Raw genomic sequence first — 24,035 nt, 5'->3', positions numbered from 1 at the left:
CCCATGGGTAGACCCCCTTCAGTTCGCCTACCAGCCCCGGCTGGAAGTTGAGGACGCCATCATCTTCCTGCTTAACCGCATCCACACCCACCTGGACAAGCCGGCAAGCACTTCTGAGGATCATGTTTTTTGACTTCTCCAGTGCTTTCAACACCATCCGGCCAGCCCTGCTGGGGGAGAAGCTGGCAGCGATGCAGGTGGAGGCCCCCCTCGTGTTCTGGATTGTGGACTACCTGTCTGGCAGACCACAGCATGTGTTCCTGCAGCACTGTGTATCGGACAGCGTGGTCAGCAACACTGGGGCCCCTCAGGGAACTGTCCTCTCTCCCTTCCTCTTCACCATCTACACCACAGACTTCAGCTACCACACAGAGTCCTGTCACCTTCAGAAGTTTTCTGATGACTCTGCTGTGGTGGGATGTATCAGCAGTGGTGAGGAGTACAGGGCTGTGGTGGGGAACTTTGTCTCATGGTGTGAGCAGAACCATCTGCAGCTCAATGCGACAAAGTCTAAGGAGCTGGTTGTGGATCTACGGAGGGCCAAGGCACCAGTGACTCCGGTCTCCATCCAGGGGGTCAGTGTGGACATTGTGGAGGAGTACAAGTACCTGGGAGTACACTTAGACAATAAACTGGACTGGGCTAAGAACACTCAAGCTGTTTACAGGAAGGGCCAGAGCCGCCTCTATTTTCTGAGGAGGCTGAGGTCCTTCAACATCTGCCGGACAATGCTGAAGATGTTTTATGAGTCTGTGGTGGCCATGCTATCCTGTATGCTGTTGCATGCTGGGGCAGCAGGTTAAGGGTAGCGGACGCCAACAACTGACTCAACAAACTGATCCGTAAGGCCAGTGACATTGTGGGGGTGGAGCTGGACTCTCTGGCGGTGGTGTCAGAGAGGAGAGGAGGATGCTGGCCAAACTTCATGCCATCTTGGACAGTGTCTTCCACCCACTCCATGACGTGCTGGTCAAGCAAAGGAGCACCTTCAGCGGAAGACTCATCCCCCCCAAAAGCACCACAGAGCGCCACAGGAAGTCATTCCTGCCTGTGGCCATCAAACTCTTTAACTCCTCCCTCTAAGTGTTAGTCTGTATGACCCTAGGTCACTAAACTGGACATTGATCATTACATCTCTGCAATACTTGACTAACTGTGCAATATCCATGTAATACTCATGTGCAATATTTAGTTGTTGTTTTTTTTCCTATTTATTATTCATACCTGCTGCTGCAATACTACTTATTACTTATATTATTACATTGCATTTATACCATATTATCATCATCAAACGGTAAACCCACTTGGTACTACTTATTTTATACTTATACCCACTTGGTACTTAATTTATTTTCTGACCTGTTTTTTATAGTTTTTATAGAGTATTGTATTATATATTTTTTTGCTAGTACTTTCTCCTGTGTGCACTGACGTAAAGACGAGCGGCTGTAACAAAGAGTTTCCCTTCGGGGATAAATAAAGTATTTCTGATTCTGATTCTGATTGGTCACTGGTTTCATCTGGAACAACAAAAGACTAAGGATTAAATTTACAACTCTCCAGAGAGCGAAATCAACTGGAGGATGGGGGGTGTCCCAAATTTTAAAGTTTGGTCTGGTTTGCGCACTATAAATCCTGGCGTTCTCTGGAAGAAAATTTTGTTTACCCACATAGATTACAGGATATAATTTATGCAGGAGTCCCCCTCAAACAAGCTAAAATGCATTTTAGTCCTATTATTGCAAATGTTCTAATAACCAGGAAACTAGTGACTAACTACACTAACTTTAAAACAAAGTGGCAGTATCATACAATATTATGGAATCTACTTACTCGGACAGCTGTTTAATACTAATTGTCTCCGTACATTCCAAGAACTACAGTAATAGTATAACTTACCACGTTTTTCTTTTTTCCTATGCTTGCGCTTCATTCTGCCCTGAAGGTGTACAAAGTTCCATTGAATTCTGAACTTCCAAATATGACCTTACAAATCAACTGTACAATACTAACAATACCAACGGAACTGTAACAACAATGTATACCAAAATAATGCAATGACTATAGTTTGATTTCTCCTGAAATAGCTTGGAAAACCATTTGGAATAACATTAAACTATGCTAATCACCAAACCATTCACCTAAGATTCGTACATAGAACTTATTCAATAGCTATAATTAGACACCAGCTAGCTCAGTTAGCCGTGGAGCTAGCACACATATTAGCTGTCTCTGTCCGGACTGGGTGTTGTTTACACTGCTAGCACCTGAGCTTTGGACCACCAGGAGGAGGAGGTTTTCAGCCCCGGGACCCAGTGGGGAATGCTGGCAGGGAGCGCCGCCAAAATGGGCTCAAGGTGCTAGGAGAGCGGGCAACAGAACAGGGCTCAGCAGCCTCCCAGTTAACACGGCTGGACCGGGACGGAACACAGCCTCCAGGACAGACGGAGGCCAGTTTGACGACAGGGAATACACTACCAAGGTGGTTTTCTTGCCGGGTTTGGCTCCTGGCACCCCAGGGCTGACCCCGCCGTAATCCCGGCTCAGGCCTCCGGAGGTGGGCACTGACGGATGCTTCCCTCTCGCTCCTCTCCCGCTTCACGCCTCTCCTGTCCCCTCCTGAACACGCCGTGTCATCGTCGTCACCGGAGTCAGAGTCTTGGCTGGAGCCACTGTAAATCACCTCTGTAGTGTATTCCCGGTTGTCAAACTGGCCTCCGTCAGTCTCGGGGGCTGTGTTTGTGTTCACTGTTTTGGCCAATGCCCAGGATGCACATTTGCGCCTATGGAGTGCGAGCAACAGGATGCTGACTGCAGTTCACTTAACAGCCATCAGTGTCATAAATAACAAGGATTTCCTGAAAACTCCACACACTACCTTTACGTGAACTAATAAAAAGTTGTTCACAAAAAAAGAATACATCTAAGTAACACATTAATTTAATGGAATACACAAATGTAATTATTGTTAGAGCTACTCGTGTCCTAATGATGGGGCTGCCATACGCTGCCCATCCCTGCATGCTCCTGTGTGCTCTCCTCTCCTTGTGTTTCTTGTGTGTCCTCTGCTCGACCCAAGATGTGTGTGCGTGTGTGTGTCTTCTGGTCTGGCTCCTTGGTTTCCCGCCTGCTGCTGATCACTGACTCACCTGACTTCAATTACTCATCAGACTCCACAGCTCAAATACCAGGCTCAACCACCCCACCAGCGCCAGATTGTCTCTGTACACTTGCATGACTCCTATGTTAAGGTGCTGTGCTTAAAGAAGTTAAGTATCTTTGCAGGTTTTTCTAGTTGCCTTGTTTTTTTGATCCTGATCTAATTCTGCCTCAGAGTTATCCTATGCCAGTGATCGCAGCTCCCGTCTCCTTCCGGATCCCTACCTGCCTGTCTACCTGTCTCTCCTGCAATGCTGCCCTTGCCTGCTGACTCCCAGACTCTGCCAGCTACACCTCACGAGCCATACCTCTCTGACCCAGCCAACTCCACGCCACGGATCCGCTGCCTGTCTGGGTCTACACATCACCGCCTGCTCCACGCCACGGATCCGCTGCCTGTCTGGGTCTACACATCGCCGTCTGCTCCACGTCACGAGTCTACTTCCTGTCTGGATCCACACATCACTCTACCCAAGCCGGGCCAGTATACGCTTCTCCAGTCTCTGCTCCTGAATCTTCACTGCTTCCCCAGAGGCTGCTGAAGATGGCGCTGGATTTACCACTCAGGGGAAAAATCCATTCACCGTGATTCTGTGTTGTTCAAATAAACAGTGACTTTGTCATTGATACCCCTCTGTGTTTTGCATCTTTGCTGATCGTACATTATGACAGGGGCAGTGATATTATGTGTCTATTAACTTACACATTCACACAGTCAGCGATTTATTTATTTATTTTGCCAGCTGTCCTTCCTGCAATTGGCAGTTGCAACTGTGTTGCTTTTAACCTGGATTATGTGTTTAACTTATTCGCATTTGTCTAATATTATGGCTTGCTCTTTGTTTGTAAAATATGTTGCTCTGATGCCAGTAGACTACAGGGGGTTGTAAGTCAACTTAAAGAACTCAAAAATGACTTTGTTCATCGAGGGGAAAAAACATTATTAACTGATCCTAGCAACCGGCACCAGTTTTCGTATGTAGATACATCTGGATACATAACTCACCACTTATTAGGGGCAAACAAGAAATTGGCTAACAAGAACATAATCTCAGGCTGAGTGAATTAAATAAAACAATGGCAATTCTGTCTGATATTCAGGCTAACAATAAAGTCTAATAGGGCGAGAAACACAGGCAGTCAAGACGTTCAGACAGGTTGTAAACAAGCCAGACAGATTATCTAAACCACTTAGACATTAAACCAAAAGAGAGCACACCCATAATGTTGGTAATAATCCTTCACTGCAGAAGAAAACTGTGTACGGCAAGTAGAGCAGGTCAAAGTTTAACCAGGAAGTCAGTCAGAACACTATGATGTGCACAACAGATAGTTTGGGTAATATTTTTACTGTCCATCTTGTCTTTCTCCTCTTAGTAAATTTGGCTAACCTAGTGGGTTGTTTAAAACTGTATGATTGTCTGAAAGCTTGTGTTTCTTGCTACATCTGACTACTTTTTAGTCACACATTTTCAAATCTCAACAATGAGTACAATGTTATTATTACCGAAATACTATGAAAATAAGACCCAGGTTTTATGAAACCCAAATTTGCCAAATTTGGAAATGTACCATGATATCTATGAAATACAATATACAAAAGAGGATAGGACTAATGTGGGGAAAAGCGGGAATGACATATCATCATCAATAAAGGCCAAAACCTTGATTCTGAGTACCTTAATGTACAGTGTTGTCTTATAATACTATAAAACAAAACCCAAGGAAATATGAAGAGGGGAAACATGCTTAAAGGTGGAGACACGTCTATAAATGACAGAACAAAAAGAAGTAAATTCAGGTACTCTGGGTTTCACCTAGCATTTACAGTAGCATACAGAGCTACAGTGATTTTCCACCACGCTACCCTAAACTGTACAAACTAAGAAGTAGCATGTGCTTAAGGTGGACTAGAAAGACATTGGGGGAAGAAATGCATAGGTGATACAATTATTTGTAATCTCAATGAAGCAAATAGTCAACAGGGCTTTCTGGCACCAGAGACTATAATGGAGGAGGCATTCAGTATATAGCTGGGTTGGCTCAGCATCGATCTGTGTTCATTAACCCCTGCTGGCTCCTCATCCATCATTCTGACTTCACTGTTTCATTGTTCCACTATGCATTGTGCGCATACACTGTAGGATTATATGGGTGATCCTCATCCTCCCTCCTTTTCCTTTCCAGTTCTTTCTTTCTTCTTATTTCAACTGCCAATTCACTAGCTCTTCACATTTAAATAATGACAGAAAATTGGCAATATTTGGTTTGAAAAGTGTGCTTGCTTTCTTTGTCTATTACTTACATTTGTTATGCTTACCGACTGCCTTTGGTGACCTCCCATAGGTATGAAAAAAGATGAACCTTCACAATATTGTCTCACTAACACCCTGTAAGGTTAAGGAAGCAAGTGCTGCTGGAATCAATGTTTCCATGGTAATGTATCTCCTGCCATTGATTTCAGGACAAACGCAAATATTGTCCTGCAGTAATGTCACTGCAGCATCATTTCTTGGGCCAGTCAGAAGGTGTGGCCGCACACCTGCTTTATGTGAACAGTTCTATATGTGTTGAATATACTCAGTTGATGTTCTGTATAGCTACATATGCGCTTATTATTTGTCTTTGGTGCCTGAAGTCCTGACAGCTGAATTATGCATACAGAATGCTGATATAGAAATTTCCGGAAGGAAGAGTTTTGTTAAATTTGATCTTGTCACAGTGCAGGAAGGGGTTAACTGTGCCAGCAGTGTTTACAAGCATCAGAGCTATCTCCCATTGCCAAAGTGTTCAGTATAGACACAGGACGACACTGACAGGAACATGTTAATGATTAAAACACAAGCCAACTCCCAGCACATGAACAGCCAGCCAGTGACCTCTGTGAAGTCTGCAGGAGAGGGAACATCTTGATGTTCCCAATACACGTCTATACTTCCTAGAAGGGTAAAACTGTTCTTAAAATGTAGATATATAGAAGCCTAATACATTCAGGGGTGAATTCAAAAGAGGATTGCTTGGTTTTTGCGGCCAATAACCTGCATAAATATGACAAAAATAAATTCAATCCAATTCAATTTTATTTATATAGCGGCAATTCATAACAAAAGTTATCTCATTGCGCTTTTCCTATAGAACAGGTCTAGACCGTACTCTTTATAATATCAATTACACAGAGCCAACAAATTCCACCATGAGCAAGCATTTGGCGACAGTGGCAAGAAAAAACTTCCTTTAAGAGGCAGAAACCTTGGACAGAACCAGACTCAATAGAGGGCGGCCATCCGCCGCTGCCGTGTTAGGTTTTGAGAGAGAGAGGTTTGGGGGGGGGCACAATGAAGAGCACCTACATCTTAAGAACAAATATTACTGGGACCACAACAGAGAAGTGTAGATGAACATTTAACACACGCAAAACAATGGCAAATTGCACCCAGCTGCAAAACTTTATGGCCGTGTTTGTGCTGTAATATCATTAGCACAATATCTTTTGTGAATTGGACCTTGAGACGGCACAGATAGCAGTGATGCTCAAATGATGTGCAATTTATGGTGCTATCAGCGGCCACAATTCATTCTTTGTGAATTCGCTCCTCAGTGTTTTACAGGTGTAAAACAAAAGTGTAGCAAAAATTTTTGTTTCCTTCTTAGCTCCACTTTTCAAAAACAACATCAATATGTGAAGCAGGCTATCCTTCCCTGAGCGAGAATCCTTGCATATGGATTTGTCTGTAAGGCATCCAAACTGTGCTGGACAATTGGCAGCCATTTTAATGGCTGTTTTTGCTTCCCTAACATGTGATTATTAAACCTGCTGTTACTAAAAAAATAATCACAAGCGATAAAGACCAACACAGGCTCAGTCACACCAGACCTTTTCCCATTCTTTGTTTGCTAGGCGGTGCATTTTACTCTCTGCTTGAGATAACATACAAAATGTAATGCTCCTTGTGTGGAAATTGGGCAGCCTGTGGTGTAAACTTTGCATTATGCCTTTTGGTTAATGCAGAGAAACAGACAGATTGCATGAATTAAGTCCAGCACCGTTCAGATGTCAATTGGCTGATGCATATTAGACTTAGTGTTTGGCACCGGCTTCACTGGGTTCTAAATTGCAGAAAATTAACCCATACTGAATGTGTTTAAAATGCCAATGAATAACAGAGACAAGACTTTGAATAATTAAAGTGGACCTTGTAGTCTTTCACATTAGAGTGGAGGTTCCTCTGATTGCTGTTGTTGTTTTTAATCTTGTTATTTCCATGTGAATGCCTTGAAGGCTGCATGAAAGTAAAAGCATGTTTCTGTTTGGTCATAGCTTTAACCCACTGAATTATGGTGGTAATGAGCACAAATTCACATACACACACTAAAACACAATCAATTAGGCTACACCCATCTCTCTGTTCCCCCCTTTTTCCCTTGCAGCAAGGTGTCAGTCCACTAGCAGCCACAGTCTGCATTGAAACACAGTGTTTATGCAGAATTCAGCGTGCCAAGAGAGAAGCAGAGGGTGCCAGTTTGTTTGCTGTTACTGCCAGCCAACCTTGACTTCAAAGAAATATGTTAAAGTGAACATCCACATCATAATAGAACTGCATTTGTAAAAACAGAACCCATAGTCATTGCCAGCAGATCTTCAGCAGGAATCACCCTCTGAGCATGTCACAGATTTGAGTTTTGGTCCTCTGGTCTGCAGCTCAGGGGCAAATGTTGCTTCTGATCATGACTGACTGAACATTCTAAGATCTAGGGGATGAAATTCTGTTTTATGGTGGATTTTCTCTTAAAGGATAACACCAGCTTACTACATGGGTCTGATTTTTGTAGTTTTAGCCACCATTGTGTGTAGGTCTCATTCTGCCCTCTGTGAAACAAGATGGCATCATTCAGAGCCATACTTGCTGTTAATTGAGTATTTTATTAATTGAATAAATAAAAAAAGCTTACTAACCTTACATGGCCTCCTCCTTCACTGATGTGGCTTACACCTCTAGAATGGAAGTGTTGGACCCACAAGTCAAATGTTAGGCTTCTGCTAGAAGTTAGCATAATGTATGACTATTCTAATCAGAGGTAATCTTTCCACGGTTATCTCCCCACTTTCAGTATAGATTCAGGGATCCCTGGGACAAAAATCTTATCAAATGGGTAGTCCATGGCTTGTTACATATCAATTTGGGCTTCTTGACATGAAAAGGTTTGAGAACCAATTGTCTGTGGTTCAACTGTCAAATGAAGGACTGATTAAGAGTCCAATTCTATATCATAAATATGAATAATAACCATATTAATTTAAATGACCAAAATCAAAATGTATCCTTAGTGATTATTCTGTTGTGTATAGCTTTAATTAAATGTACAAAATCAACCTATTCCCTCAGCAAGTGTTCAAATGTCCCACTCATAAGGGTCATTTTTAAAAATCTTTATTGGTACTGTAAAACATCCCACTCATAAAAGGTGAAGGGCGCCTAGTTATAGTTAAAAGTCGGGATGCAAGATTAGTGACACAGGCAAGGGGAGGTATGGCAGGAACATTTTCATTTAATTAACAGCTGAAAGTGCCATCTCTGCAATATAGAGCCTTCAATCATGACAAATAAAGCTGCTGTTAAAAAATAGCAACAAGGAACATTAACAGGGTATTCCGATTAATAACATCATCAAGCACATCATGTTTAATTAGGAAACACGCACATAGAAGGCAACAATGTACTGCATACTGCTGTTAGTAACTGAGTAGGTACAATTAGCTGATAATTAGCCTGATCAGCCACCGTCAGTAATCAATACACACATTTTAAACCATTAATCAAATCAATAGCTAATAGCAGTCAATGTCAGGCAACCTTATCGTACTTTAGCAGTTACCTAGTTTCTGCAGTGGTGACAAAATGTTAAAAAATATACATATTAGTAGTTTGAATTAAACTAAAGCTCCCTGCGCTCTCCACCCCACTCCACTCCCTTTAAGAAATATGACTTTAACAATTATTTAGGTGTCTATAAAAAAACACATAACTCTAGAAACACAAGATAAAGGGCATCAAACGTCCATAGTTTTCTTGTCAATTCGGCATCAATATAATCCATAAAGATAAACTGTATTTCCGTACATTACATATTATTGTATTTGAGGAGTTTTTTCCGCCGATAGCACTAATGGCAGATTAAAATAAATTTCATGACAGTAATGTTACATAACACACAATATACTTTATGTACCTTGTGTTTAGAGTGCATGGAGAAATTAAAACTCACCTGGAAGAATTATGACTCACCTGGAACAGAGCATGAATGCTTCTAATGGGGCACATCAAGGACTGTATGACTTCAGCCTAGTGGTGCAGTTCAGCCTCTTGTGGCCAAAATGGGTATTACAACAACAACAAAAAATTCTCACTTGCCCTTGATTGCATTTAACAGATGAAAAAAAAACTTGAAAAAAATGAGCCTGAAAAACATCTCACTTGACTTTCAAATCTTTCACAGATGAAAAAAAAGTATTTTCTGTCTGTTTCACTGATAAAATACTTTTTTACTTTTTTAAAGGAACTCAGAAAAATTATCCTGTGGGGAAAAAAAATTCACCTGTTCTTAAGTCATAAACACAGGAGCGAAAACTTTTTTGATCAGATTTAGATAATGGATCACCAGAAAAAAAAAAATCTCGCACCACAGATGCCCCACAGGATGTTTAATCTGCTGCTAATGGATGGATGGGTGAATGAGGTAGTTTAATAATCTGTATAAACTGTTTTATCGTCTAACCACTCATTGTTCCTTGCTTCATCAAACTTTATTTTAGCAATGCTGTCATGTTTCCACATCTCAGCATTTACTTTGAGTACAATACTATCATAAGTGACAGAACTGATGGTGAAAAGACGAAAAATTGAATGATTCTTTAAGTCTGCCATCCACTTAGAACATCCAGTCTATAATGTTCTTTTCGTGTGGTGCACATAAGGATGTATAGGTGAGGTATTTCTGTTGCACTTTTATGTGTGTGTCTCTGTGGAAGAGTGTGTTCCTGTGCATGAATACATACAGTGCTTCACTTTATGCTTGGATTTATGCACCCATGAAGACTGTGTGTGTGTATGTGTGTTCTCATCGCCCATGAGGAACAACCCGAGGGAGGCTAACACACTGTAACAGAGTGAGGCAATGAGCCAGGATCGCTGTTGGGATCCATTGGGAAATAACATGTAAAGAGCTGCCTGTCAGTGCGGGGGCAAGCCCAGGGAAATAACCCGGGATTGGTGCAAACCTCTGCCGTATGACTGATGTTAATTCCCCATACTGGGCTAACACACACATTCACATGTACAAACTCACATGCTACTGCTTCCTCTCTTTCTTTGTCATATAGCACACAGTGCATGGATAACATTTTTGTATCACACAAGCAAACAGTAATCCCATTTTCCTTACTCTGCACACACACATACACCCACACAGTAATATACTCCCCTATGGTGCACACACACTGGATTGCGCATATGCAGATACACTGACTGACACGCTCATATCTCTTCCTGCAATGTCTCTCATACACACACACTTCTCTCCTGAGGCCCAACTAGTCAAGCAATGACATCTGTCTTTGTAGTGCAATTGCCTCTATTGCAACACCAATGGAACTGTTGCATATTTTATCTGCTGTTCATCATTCCTTGGCGTTGTTCTTACCAAGAGCTGTGCAGCAGTGGGTGGGCGGTAGGATCAAATGACACCAATTCAAGGGGTTCTGATTTCAAATTCTCTTGCATGCAAATTTTGTGCCTTTGGGTGGATGTGATCCAACATTTTAACTGGAGCAGACCGTGTTAATGATGATGAGGATGAAGAGCTGATTCTGAAATGGAGGATGTGGGTACATGATGCCGCCTTGTAAGAGCAACATAGAGAGAGCTCCAGCTACATATAATGTCCTTGTCAAGGGCTGTTTTTCCTGACAGTGCAGCAGTTGGATTGGTTTATTCAGCAGATGATGCTGACATGACATATGGCAGAGCTCAACAATAAGGATTGCCCGACATGTGGAAAGTGGGGGAGGTAGTGATTGAACCGCTAACCCTGTGGACAACCTACTTCACCTCCTGAGCCACGGTCACCCCGTGTGCAATCAGGGTGTGACATTTGATTCTATATTGTCCCTCTGTTTTACTGATTATATAGTCATCACTTCTGTTCCTCTCTCCTTCACAGATAACAGCTTTTGATGAGCTCCAGGCTGACTTCAAGGTGCCGATCGATCAGGGCAATCCACTCCATGCGGTAGGTTTGCTCTCCCTACTCATTTTCATTCATAGAGTACCAAACATTTTCTCTACATGTTTCTTTAGATTATTGTTTTATTGTTAATGTGTGGATGGCAGTTGTAATATATGGAATTAGATTTTAATCCATTTGCTGAGGACTATTATAGGGCTTCAGGCCAAAAATCAAGTATGAATGAATAAAATTTCATTAATTTAATTTAATTTATATTATTTATTTATATAGCGACAATTCATAATAGAAGTGATCTCATTGAACTATTCCTATAGAACAGGTCTAGACCGTATTATTTATAATATTATTTACAGAGACCCAACAATTCCCACCATGAGCTAGCACCTGGTGACAGTGGCAAGGAAAAACTCCCTTTTAGGATGCAGAAACCTCAAGCAGAACCAGACTCAGGGTGGGCAGCCATCTGCCGCTGCCAGTTGAGTTGAGAGAGAGAGAGCATACAGTAGCACAATGCAAATTCCACATATAATTTTTAAATACTAATAATGTAATGGTAGTGGTAAGATTAATATTTATAAAACAATAATACTAATAATAATGATAACAGTAGTAATAAAACTAATGATAATTGTAGTGTTTGTCGAGCCTGTTTTCCAGGTTGGATGTGAAAGACTAAGAACAAGGCATTCGAATGATCAAGGAAAAAGAAAATCAAATATAAAAAGAGTCTAGTCTATGGAGACTAGAACACCAAACACAGCAAAAACCAAAAGAAAAAAGGAGCCCTTCACTCGCCTGTGTCTTGTTTTTATATATGAGACCAGGAAAAACTCAAGCTATGTTAAGGTAAAAACATAAGATACAAACAAGACATTGGTTGAAGTGCAATATCTCTACATCAAATATAAAACACGTGATCAGATACAAACATTGCTAAACAAGCTGTTATCAGTAAGCCATTATTTTTAAACATGCATAAAGCTAGTATATAAAAAAGCATTGGTGAGACATTTACACAGGATGTTTTCCACAGCAAGAGACCCATAGTGCAACCGCCTAGTCAACTGTTAAACAAGATGCTCTTCTCAACTGGAGACGAGAACTTAACTGTTGGCATAGGTCACAGAGATGCAGTGGACCGTCTCAGCAGGATGTTGGGGTTGACTATGTGCTGCTATTTGCTGTCACAGGTGTTGTAGTTGAGAAGCAGAGTGCTAACAAACAGAGTTCTTTCCTAATTCTCATTCTTGTGTGTTGTTGTCATTGTTTAATTACTGTCCTCAGTTGTGTATCAAAGGGGGGATATCAAGGGTTGAGGCTCAGCCATATTCCATTCAGCTGGACCCTCAACACCCTCTCATGGCTGAGGCTTGCCCCATCGCATCATAGAGTCCTAATGGTGGCGCTGCCAAGAAACAGACCTGGGTGAGGTTACACTCTCGGACCTCCCACCATGGGCCATCTCTATGGTCATACAATGACCTGATGGACCCAGATTCCAGTAAGGTGATCCTTCTGATAGTGGAATCCCTCCTCTTTTGGCATATCTAATCTCATGCCATCTTCTGGCATCACTCAAAGTTGTGTTTGACATCTTTCTGCATTTGTGGTGATATAGCTGCATCTTATGGGAGTCATTCAGGGCTCCAGTGAATAGGTCGTCTCTCCTCTCTACTTTAGGTACACGGAGGCTCCTGCATGTCTCTGTCCTCCTCGTGCTCGGGCTTGTTCTATGGACCTGGGCTGGTTGGTAACCATTCCATTGATCTTGGGGAAGATGGCTCTCTCTGAGTCAGGGCCCTGGGGGACCTCACAGTAGTCTCGACACTGCAAAGGGAGATGTCAGTGCCCTCTACACCCATAACATACCATCTAAGTAGCGGTCACCAAATTTTCCTGGTATGTCTAAGGGAAAGGCCTCGACAGCCTCCAAGCTGTAAGTTTGGGCCCAAGTGTGCTTTTGGTATAATTCTGATCTCTTGTCATCAAGGCCCATATCACGTGGTTTACTGGAACATCTAGATCCCAGTTCTCTTCTGGAGAGGGTGAGACTTCCCAATCCACTTTTCGCTATTTCTGACAGGTCGAATGTGGCCTGGGTGATGGGTTTCAGACTGCATAATATACATAATGAGCCACACACGGTGGGCAGGGGAGAGGTTTACATCCACATACATTACAGCCGTCAGCTGGATGATCCTCCCATGGAGGTATCAGATGCTGGACGAAGCCTGGACCGTTGACTTGTACTTGATCCTAAAGCATAATATATCCAGGCGGTTAGCAAGTAGCTGCTCAGCCGGTAGGCTAGAAATTTCAGTTGTTCTAAAGTTATTAATACATATAGGGCTGCTAACATTACAGTTGTTTTGCTTAAGCCATTTATGAGGCTGCATTGCCCAGGCTGTAGATTTTTGACTATGCTCCATGCTTGGGTTAAGTACCACATGCTGCAGGCCAAATTGGTCAGTGCTTCTACACCTAAAAGGCTGAATAGTCCCCATCTGTTTCACAGACTCAACATTAAATATAGTACTAGCTGGTTCCTGCATGGCCATAGTTCTCATTATTCGCCATAGCAGGTTCTTTTTGACAGGTCTGTCAGTTCAGTTGGCTATAAGAGAGTCCGGAGTTGAGTAAGAGACGGGAGTTCTTAACTGTAGGATGTACTCTGAGTGAGTGACTAAAAGACAAGAGGTACATCTTGGTGGAACTTTAGGCTCCACTTTGGTGTCTGTGTGAGAAGGAAGTAGGCCACTCAAAACCACAAACTGCATGACAACCGTTGCTAAGTCAAAAGAACAGAATAACAACCATATATGGGGGGTAAGGAGTTGAGAATTGAGACCTGTATTGTTTTACCAATTACCAATTGTCAATAGGATCTGTTCGGCCTCGCCTGGCCTCACCATGTGTGAGTAACAAAAGACAGGCCTACCTGGAAAAGCCAAAGCCTTCACTAAGAGGGGCTTGACTTAGAAACAAAGAACCGACAATAGGAAGGTGCCAAGCTGACACAACTGTTAATTCACACCTGAATGTGAAAGTGGTCTTGTTTGAGCCCAATGCAAGACCTCAGTTGAATCTAAACATTGGACTCCTATTGGAAGGGATGCGCAAGCATGAAATCTCGGCACACAGCTATGATGACACCAGCTCTATAAAGCCTGGCGCTCTACACTGCCGTTTGCCATTTCCACAGTAACCCGCTTACTGAAGGAGGCACATCACGTCTCTCTCCACGGTAACTGCCGTTACTACAAGAAGACGCTTTTCATGTGAGCCTTTAATTTCCCTAGGAAGAGTCTTAACTCGCTGGACAAGAACATACTGTTTTGTGTTTGCTGAACACTTTTTGGATCCTGATCATTTACTCCCCATAATAATCCCATACCTGCAGAAGGAAGAGACACAGATTGACCGTTCCCTTCACGGAGAGCAAGATCGCAGCTGAACCCCTCTCCCTACCGACCGCTGATTTCCTTTGCTGCCCCAAAAGGAACAGTTGGACCCTGCTTCCTCAGTGTCTGAGCCTGAGAGAAACTCCACCAGACAAATCCAAACTGTTGCATCATGTGTCACTAACCAAGAGGGATTTCAAGTTAGAGGTTTGAGTCTGGGGAGAGATAGATTTTATAACTGTGTGTTTTTTAACTGTGTGTTATGTTACCTAAATTTCATTGTTGTGAATTGTGCTTTACTTTAAAAACATTTACCCCCAGCTTAGCCAGCTAAGCTGCACATTATGCGTGATGACCACCCACGTGGACTGTCACCTTACTTGCACTCTCCCTCTCTATTGTCCCACACACACACACACACACACACACACACACAGACATCTTATATGCTTGCTCATTGTTGTATGCTTGGACTAGATGACAGTGGTTGTTGGCTGAAGTTATTGATTGTTAATCAGTGCTAAGCTTAAATAAACACTATTGTATCTTTTAAAGAGCAGTTACCTGTGGTTATTGTGTGTAAATTATAAGTGATAACAGCTGTTTGCGATGGTCAGTGCTCGGATCTCACCCTTCACTGTTCCCCCTTTTAATGTAAGATAGTGCCTTAAAACCTTAAATATCAACATTTTTAGGTGGACGGCCACCTTTGAGACAGATTTTTTACATTTGCTTATTGGTCCCTGATCCCAGGGTGGTGCCCAGTAATTATTAATCTATATTAATAATCACTAATTGATTATATTAATAACTTTATTAATATTCATACATATCTTTCATATTTTTGCTAATAACCAAACCTGCTCTACCTGAATCCCAACAGATCAAATGACTCAAATTGGTAAAATATTGTATGTCGGAAAAAAATTCTTAAATTTTTTGCAAGCAATAGCTATAGTGAAAAGCCAATTATGGTGTTTGTGGGAAGTGTTTTCCAGATTTGACAAGACTATATGCATTTGTTCAGACAAGTCCTCCTGCTGTTGTCTTTTCTTTTTCTGCTTCTATTTTCTTGGCATTTGTTTAATGTGATGAGAGCCAGTTTGGAACTACAATCTTAGGAGCAGTCCCAACTTCTTAAGAAGGAACCATAATACCTTGATTAGAATTTTGATGAGTATCCATATGTCTTTGCCTATGAATTTTACCACTGGTCTAGCATTCCATAGTATGTGCAGGATACCCAGGATTATCATGAACATACAAGTATGCAGACAACTAATAAGCTCCATTTCACTTTGTGGAAGACATATACCATTCTTAGCCATGCATCTTCAAAAATTCTTTTTATACTACTTACTGCAGTGTCAATCCCTTCCACTACTTTTGTAGCTACATCTTCCACTGCGCCCGTGACCTCTTTGTAGAAGTCTATTGCTTGCCGAAGGAAGGTATATAGGCCATCTGTTGGGGCCTGACAATGGATTTTGAAGTCTGTTGCATTGGTAGGAGATAATTTTATGTTCCATCCTTCTCAGCCATAACCTGACTCCCAGCTGTCAAACATAGCTGTTTCTGGCATTAAACACCAGTCTCATCATTAACTCTTTCTTCTCTAACATATATTCTTGGGGCGAGAGGGTATATGGAGCATGATGATCTAGAAAGCGTATATGTTTCTAGCTCTGCCTGCGGTTCCTCCATGCCATAAAAACCAATTCCAGGCATCCTTTAATGGTGGGTTTGTCCCTGCCTTCTGTAAATTTTCTTTACATGAGTTCTTTTTAACATACATTCATCTCTATCATAGTGTTGTGACTCCACAGATTCATTAATTTGGGTGATTGTTAATTGAGCATTGTTAGGAGACTGCATTCTCTTTTGACCCACAATCCTCAGAGCCATTGAACCCAGCATTGGCCAGTCTGACCTGTGACCCGGATGTTACCAGATCAATAAAAAGGTCACAGATCATTTTTTCTGTCAATTTCTCCTGGAATCCTACACTGCTGCAGACAGCCGTGGCTGTCTCCCTCTCAGTGTGGCATGCTCACCAGAAGACACCCAACTGAACTCTTACTTCCTGGCTTCGCCTCCAGCACGCAGCAGACGGTTGTCTGCTACCACTGCCGTGAAATCTTCTCAGAGCAGAAACATGCAGCAGAACAGAAGTCAGAATCAGAATGAGAAATACTTTATTGATCCCCGAGGGGAAACTCTTTTGTTACAGCATCTCACCTTTACGTCAGTGCAAAAAGGAATAGAAGTACTAGCAAAAAATATAATACATTATAATACAGGTCAAAAAATAAATGAATTACCAAATGGGTATAACTATAAAATATAATACCATGTATAAAATGGGTTTACCAGTTGATGATAATAATACGGTATAAGGTAATAGTGCATGAACTTTCAAGTTCAGTGTAGCTTGTTAAGATTATAATGAGACAGAGGATATTGACCAGCAGTAATAGAGGTATGAGTAATATCAATATCAATAAATAGGGAATTTTAAACTAAAATATTGCACAGGAGTATTACACAGAATATTGCACAATTATGTCAAGTATTGCAGAGATGTAATGATAAATGTCCAGTTTAATGACTTAGGGTCATACAGACTAACACTTAGAGGGAGGAGTTAAAGAGTTTGATGGCCACAGGCAGGAATGACTTCCTGTGGCGCTCTGTGGTGCATTTTGGGGGGGGATGAGTCTTTTGCTGAAAGTACTCCTTTGTTTGACTAGCACGTCATGGAGTGGGTGGGAGACACTGTTCAAGATGGCATGTAGTTTGGCCAGCATCCTCCTCTCTGACACCACCATCAGTGAGTCTAGCTCCACCCCCACAATGTCACTGGCCTTACGGATCAGTTTGTTGAGCCAGTTAGCGTCCACTACACTCAACCTGCTGCTCCAGCATGCAACATTATATAAGATCGCACTGGCCACCACAGACTCATAAAACATCCTCGGCATTGTCCAAGGACCTCAGCCTCCTCAGAAAATAGAAGCGGCTCTGGCCCTTCCTGTACAGAGCTTGAGTGTTCTTAGCCCAGTCCAGTTTATTGTCCATGTGTACTCCCAGGTACTTGTAATCCTCTACAATGTCCACACTGACCCCCTGGATGGAAACCGGGGTCACTGGTGCCTTGGCCCTCCGTAGATCCACAACCAGCTCCTTAGACTTTGTCGCATTGAGCTGCAGATGGTTCTGCTCACACATGAGACAAAGTTCTCCACCACAGCCCTGTACTCAGTCTCATCACCACTGCTGATAAATCCCACCACAGCAGAGTCATCAGAAAACTTCTGAAGGTGACAGGACTCTGTGTGGTAGCTGAAGTCTGTGGTGTAGATGGTGAAGAGGAAGGGAGAGAGGACAGTCCCCTGAGGGGCCCCAGTGTTGCTGACCATGCTGTCCGACACACAGTGCTGCAGGAACACGTGCTGTGGTCTGCCAGTCAGGTAGTCCACAATCCAGGACACAAGGGGGGCATCCACCTGCATCGCTGCCAGTTTCTCACCCAGCAGGACAGGCCGGATGGTGTTGAAAGCACTGGAGAAGTCAAAAAACATGATCCACCTTGTCCAGGTGGGTGTGGATGTGGTTAAGCAGGAAGATGATGGCATCCTCAACTCCCAGCCAGGTAGGCGAACTGAAGGGGGTCCAGGAGGGGTCTGACCATGGGTCGCAGCTGTTCCAGCACTAGTCTCTCCAGGGAGATGTGGGAGGTCAGTGCCACCAGTCTGTAGTCCTTGGAGCCACTGGGACACGGCGTCTTCTGCACAGGAACGAGGCAAGATGTTATCCACAGAATGGGGACCCTTTGAAGACTCAGGCTCAGGTTGAAGACATGTTGAAAGACTCCACATAGCTGGGGGGCACAGGCTTTTAGCACCCCGGGGCTAACGCCATCGGGGCCTTCAGCCTTGTTTGAGTGGAGCTTCATCAGCTGTCCTCTCACCTGGTCAGCAGTCAGGCACACAGCAGAGGTTACAGGCGGGGGAGTTGGGGAGTCATTAGTCAGAAGAGGGCCGTTAGCCTGATGGGGAGGGGGGAGCAGAGTACTCAGAGGAGCTTGAGGGCCGACAGCAGCTGAGTTAGAGGGGGGATGAGCAGGAGCCAGCTGCCTTTTAACCAGAGGCACATAGCAGGGTTTAAGGTAAACCAGGTTGTGATCTGACCTGCCCAGAGGGGGGAGGGGGGAAGAGCTGTATGCATCCTTAATGTTAGCATACAGCAGGTCCAGTGACCTCTCCTCTCTAGTAGGACAGCTCACATACTGGGTGAAATTAGTCAGTGTTGTTGAAACACTGACATGGTTGAAGTCACCCGAGAGTGCACTCGGGTGTTGATTCTGGAGTTGTGCTATGGCAGTGTGAATGGCGTTGCACGCCGATGCCGGGTTAGCAGAGGGGGGGATGTAAACAGCCACAACAATGGCATGTGAAAATTCACGTGGCAGATAATATGGCCGGAGTCCCACAGCTAACAGTTCAATGTCGAGTAAGATGACGAGACGGAGATACTTCAACAGGCAGCATGCGGGCTGGCGCATGCGCACTGATATCCAAGCCACACCCACAGAGTTCTCTGGTTAAGTTTGTTGCTTACACCTTGGTACCATGGGGTATCTTTTAGAGTTGTCTTAGCGGTTCGTGTGGTGCAGCTTGGAATTGGCTCAGGCATTGTCTCATTGTCAGATTATCGCATTGTTTTCATCTGTCTGGTGACATTCTTGGATGCAACTCAAGAGTGTTGCCCACAGAGATGTTTGACTAATAGGTGTTAGGGATTGTAGTGTAATGTGAGTAAGTAGCTCTGGTTCTGTATTATTTTCTATATTAACTATTACTCCACCTTCCTTAGTGGGGAAGGCTTTCACGATTCCTATCGTATATTCCTTCGAAATATAAGCCTAGACTGCTGGGAGACTTCACATGGTGCGCCTCTTTCCTCTCCCTCCTCTCCTCTCATCTGTATGCATTTTTTCCCATTACTGCATGTTACCAACTCGACATCTTCTCTCTCCCGTAGTTTTGTGCTTTCTCGTTTCTCTCCTCTCTCCTTCTGTCGCTTTCAGCAGGTATTTCTGCTTCTGGAGCTGCAGAGACTGGGTCTGTGGTTGTAGACCACCTGCTGCCTCCGTGTTCCTGCTCGACAACTGCTACTACAGTTGTTGTTATTGGCTCTGTTACTATTTTTGTCATTATTATTCCTATGATTGTCATTCCTGTCATTCCAAGTACTTGCTCGTGGTGGGATTTGTTGGGTCTCTGTAATTAATATTATAAAGAGTAGAGTCTAGACCTGCTCTATAGGAAAAGTGCAATGAGATAACTTCTGTTATGAATTGGTGCTATATAAATCCTATCCTAATTACAGGATGTTGGCGTTTCTTGTCCTCAGGCTCTGGTGTGGCATTACCTGCTTTACTGTCAGGTTGTACTACTTTTGGCCTGTCTGACCTGTCCTTTCTCTGCCACCATTTTGTCTGTGATTTTTTTCTTAATAGTTTCAGATACACATTCAATGTTGTACGTCCAGGTTAGTACCCCTTTACCAGGCTTTACCAACATGGTCAAGGTTATCGTAGAAAAGGTTTCAGTCGTAGTCATCTGGACACTGTTTTCAGAATCAAGACGTTTCGGCTCCCATCCGGAAGTCATTCTGAGAATGACTTCCGGATGGGAGCTGAAACGATAGAACACTCCTGGACGAATGAGGGGCTACACCGTCATGGTCAAGGTTACTTGAACTTGCAGGCCTGGTAGTTAAACTGCCATCTGCCACCTTACCATCACCTAGATGATTTATGTCAGTCACCTCAAGAATGACCTCATTTCTGTGTGAGACCATGCCTTTATAACCCTGATTATTAAATACTGTCATCCAATCATGGTGAGGTACTGTAAGTGGTTTTGGAAATTGCAGCATTCGCAACTCATTTGGTATGTCGGGTGCATTGTACAGGGCTCGAATCACGGTTTGCACTGTGGCAGCCAGAGGCAATGAACCATGCTGCAGCAGTGGGAAGAGTGCTCTCCTCCCATCTGATGGGGAGATTTGTGGAGTTCTGGAGTTCTTTCTGCCTGCAGACGATGTGGCAGTGAGATACTAAACAATGCTAAGGATTTTTCCATAGACACAGCGAGGTCAGAGTATTGAGCTGAATTAAAGCTAAGTGTGCTGTCCTGCCAATGTATTAGTCCTCCTTTCTGCCTTGCTCCTTCTCTAGCTCTGTGTACCTGAGCCAAGAAAACGGAACCCCTGCAGCACAATAAGCCATGATACAGAGGTATCATGGCTTATTGTGCCGTATAGATACGGAGCCTCTTATGTGGACCACAGGTCACCAGTTTTGCTCCATCCCACTTGCAGTGGCAGTGTGAGGTTTTGTTTTTGTTTTGTGGTGGCCATATGCCAATCACCAGTCTAGGCAAATGCTCAAGGCTGCATTTCCTGCATGTTAAGACCCTTCCACTTTCCCTAGCCCCTACTACATGAGACTCCAGCTGGGAGTCGTGCGGGCTTGGGGCTTTGCCATCTTACCACGGCCCATTTTTCCTGATATATCATACAGTCACCTGGTTCATAGGAGGACCACTTTAGTGGTTCCATTTGCTCTTCTCTGAGGTAGCCTTTCTGTACCATAGCCTCTCCTAACATCGCTCATCCCACAATGTGGGAAGTTGGCGATACTACTAGGGCCAGGACCACCAGTCCTCTGTATTTGCTTATCAGTGCTGCTTGTGGCAGGGCCATGATTTTCACTGCTTGAGTGAAATGTACTGGACCAAACATTTTTAGAACAGCAATGTTATTGGGGTTTACCACAATTATGGTATCTTCCTCCTCTGATTTGAATTTGATTGTTTCTTTGTTAGGATTGAATTTCCTTCTGCTCAACCAAACAATATCCCCGACCTGGAATACAAGAGGCGCTGTGTTCGGTGGCTTTTTAATTGGTTTCTGATTTAGTTTTGGAGCCTGTATGTGCTCGTGTAGTAGGACAAGTTTTTCTGGAGTGTCCCAATCATTAGGCACGTTTTTAATAATCCAATCTTTTGCTGCTCTCACTGCTCTCTCAGCTATCCCATTAGTTTCAGGTTTATAAGGGATTGACCAGATTTGTTGGATTTGATGGAAGTTAGTGTGCATGCGCCAGCCCGCATGCTGTTTGTTGCCGTAGCTCCTGTCGTCTTACTTTTTCCAACTTTTAGCTTTCCCTTTTCTTACAAACTTAAGTAACTTCTGTGTAAGTACAATTTAAACTACGCTCTTTACGAAAATGAGAGTAGAAAGTGTTTTGGTACTTTTTCTCGCCGCGGAACTTCTTCTGCTACTCGGTCAGGGCACCACTGCAGATCAGCTGTTTGGCCGCATTGTTTACACCAGGGAACAGCTGATTGCGATGAAGCCGAGCGGCATGGCGCCCAGGACTACCGATGTCCCCACTGAGATCTGGAGGAGGACACACCGAGGATGCAGAGGTGGACCGAAGCGGCGAGGGAAGAGAGAGGGGTGCAGACAAAAGAAACTTAAGAATAAGAGATTTAAGCCGTGTCTGCCTTCTCTCGTCATGGGCAACGTGAAATCGCTGGCGAATAAAATGGACAAGCTAACGGCGTTAGCCCGGAGTCAGACGAAGTTCCGTGAGGGTCTGGAGCGGCATGAAGACCATCACTGGCTTCAGACCGACTGGCAGCAGAGGAGTTGAAGGCAGCGTGGACAGGGCCAACGAACTTAATCTGTTCTTTAACAGATTCGACACACCGGCTCCAGCTCATTCCCCCTCTAACTCAGCTGCTGTCGGCCCTCAAGCTCCTCTGAGTACTCTGCTCCCCCCTCTCCACCAGGCTAACGGCCCTCTTCACACTGATGACTCCCCCCTCCCCCACCTGTAAACTCTGCTGTGTGTGTGACTGCTGACCAGGTGAGAGGATAGCTGATGAAACTCCACTTAAACAAGGCTGCAGGATGGAGTTAGCCCCGGGGTGCTATAACCCCCAGCTATGTGGAGTCCCTGTTCTGTGGAACACATCTTGCCTCGTTCCTGTGCCGAAGATGCCGCATCCCAGTGGCTCCAAGGACTACAGATCGGTGGCACTGACCTCCCACATAATGAAGACCCTGGAGAGACTAGTGCTGGAACAGCTGCAGCCCATGGTCAGACCCCTCCTAGACCCTCTTCAGTTGCCTACCAGCCCCGGCTGGTAGTTGAGGATGCCATCATCTTCCTGCTTAACCGCATCCAGACCCACCTGGACAAGCAGGCAAGCACGGTGAGGATCATGTTTTTTGATTTCTAGTGCTTTCAACACCATCCGGCCAGCCCTGCTGGGTGAGAAGCTGGCAGCGATGCAGGTGGAGGCCCCCCTCGTGTCCTGGATTGTGGACTACCTGACTGGCAGACCACAGCACGTGCGCCTGCAGCACTGTGTGTCAGACAGCGTGGTCAGCAACACTGGGGCCCCTCAGGGGACTGTCCTCTCTCCCTTCCTCTTCACCATCTACACCACAGACTTCAGCTACCACACAGAGTCCTGCCACCTTCAGAAGTTTTCTGATGACTCTGCTGTGGTGGGATGCATCAGCGGTGGTGAGGAGTCTGAGTACAGGGCTGTGGTGGGGAACTTTGTCGCATTGAGCTGCAGATGGTTCTGCTCACACCATGAGACAAAGTCTAAGGAGCTGGTTGTGGATCTACGGAGGGCCAAGGCACCAGTGACCCCGGTCTCCATCCAGGGGGTCAGTGTGGACATTGTGGAGGAGTACAAGTACCTGGGCGTACACATGGACAATAAACTGGACTGGACCAAGAACATGCAAGCTGTTTACAGGAAGGGCCAGAGCCGCCTCTATTTTCTGAGGAGGCTGAGGTCCTTCAACATCTGCCGGACAATGCTGAAGATGTTTTGAGTCTGTGGTGGCCAGTGCTATTCCGTATGCTGTTGCATGCTGGGGCAGCAGGTTGAAGGTAGCGGATGCCAACAGACTCAACAAACTGATCCGTAAGGCCAGTGACATTGTGGGGGTGGAGCTAGACTCTCTGGCGGTGGTGTCAGAGAGGAGGATGCTGGCTAAACTACACGCCATCTTGGACAGTGTCTCCCACCCACTCCATGACGTGCTGGTCAAGCAAAGGAGCACCTTCAGCGGAAGACTCATCCCACCAAAATGCACCACAGAGCGCCACAGGAAGTCATTCCTGCCTGTGGCCAT

At 44.2% G+C, this 24,035-nt stretch overlaps 2 protein-coding genes across 2 annotated transcripts in view; both read left to right on the top strand.

Annotated features, from left to right (window-relative positions):
• Window positions 1-24,035, top strand: part of LOC122863541 — a 314,269-nt gene that overhangs the window by 153,066 nt on the left and 137,168 nt on the right. The gene's annotated exons all lie outside the window — the stretch shown is intronic.
• The window catches only part of cnih3 (cornichon family AMPA receptor auxiliary protein 3), a 142,667-nt gene that overhangs the window by 17,826 nt on the left and 100,806 nt on the right, over window positions 1-24,035 (top strand). Inside the window, 1 exon segment of the mRNA XM_044169412.1 lies at window positions 11,377-11,445. Within this exon segment, the coding sequence (XP_044025347.1) occupies window positions 11,377-11,445 (69 nt within the window).

Source organism: Siniperca chuatsi, linkage group LG16, assembly GCF_020085105.1.
Source record: "Siniperca chuatsi isolate FFG_IHB_CAS linkage group LG16, ASM2008510v1, whole genome shotgun sequence".
NCBI classification, from domain to species: domain Eukaryota; kingdom Metazoa; phylum Chordata; class Actinopteri; order Centrarchiformes; family Sinipercidae; genus Siniperca; species Siniperca chuatsi.
The sequence above is the reverse complement of the archived record's forward strand: the minus strand, read 5'-3'. Positions and strand labels throughout refer to the sequence as shown.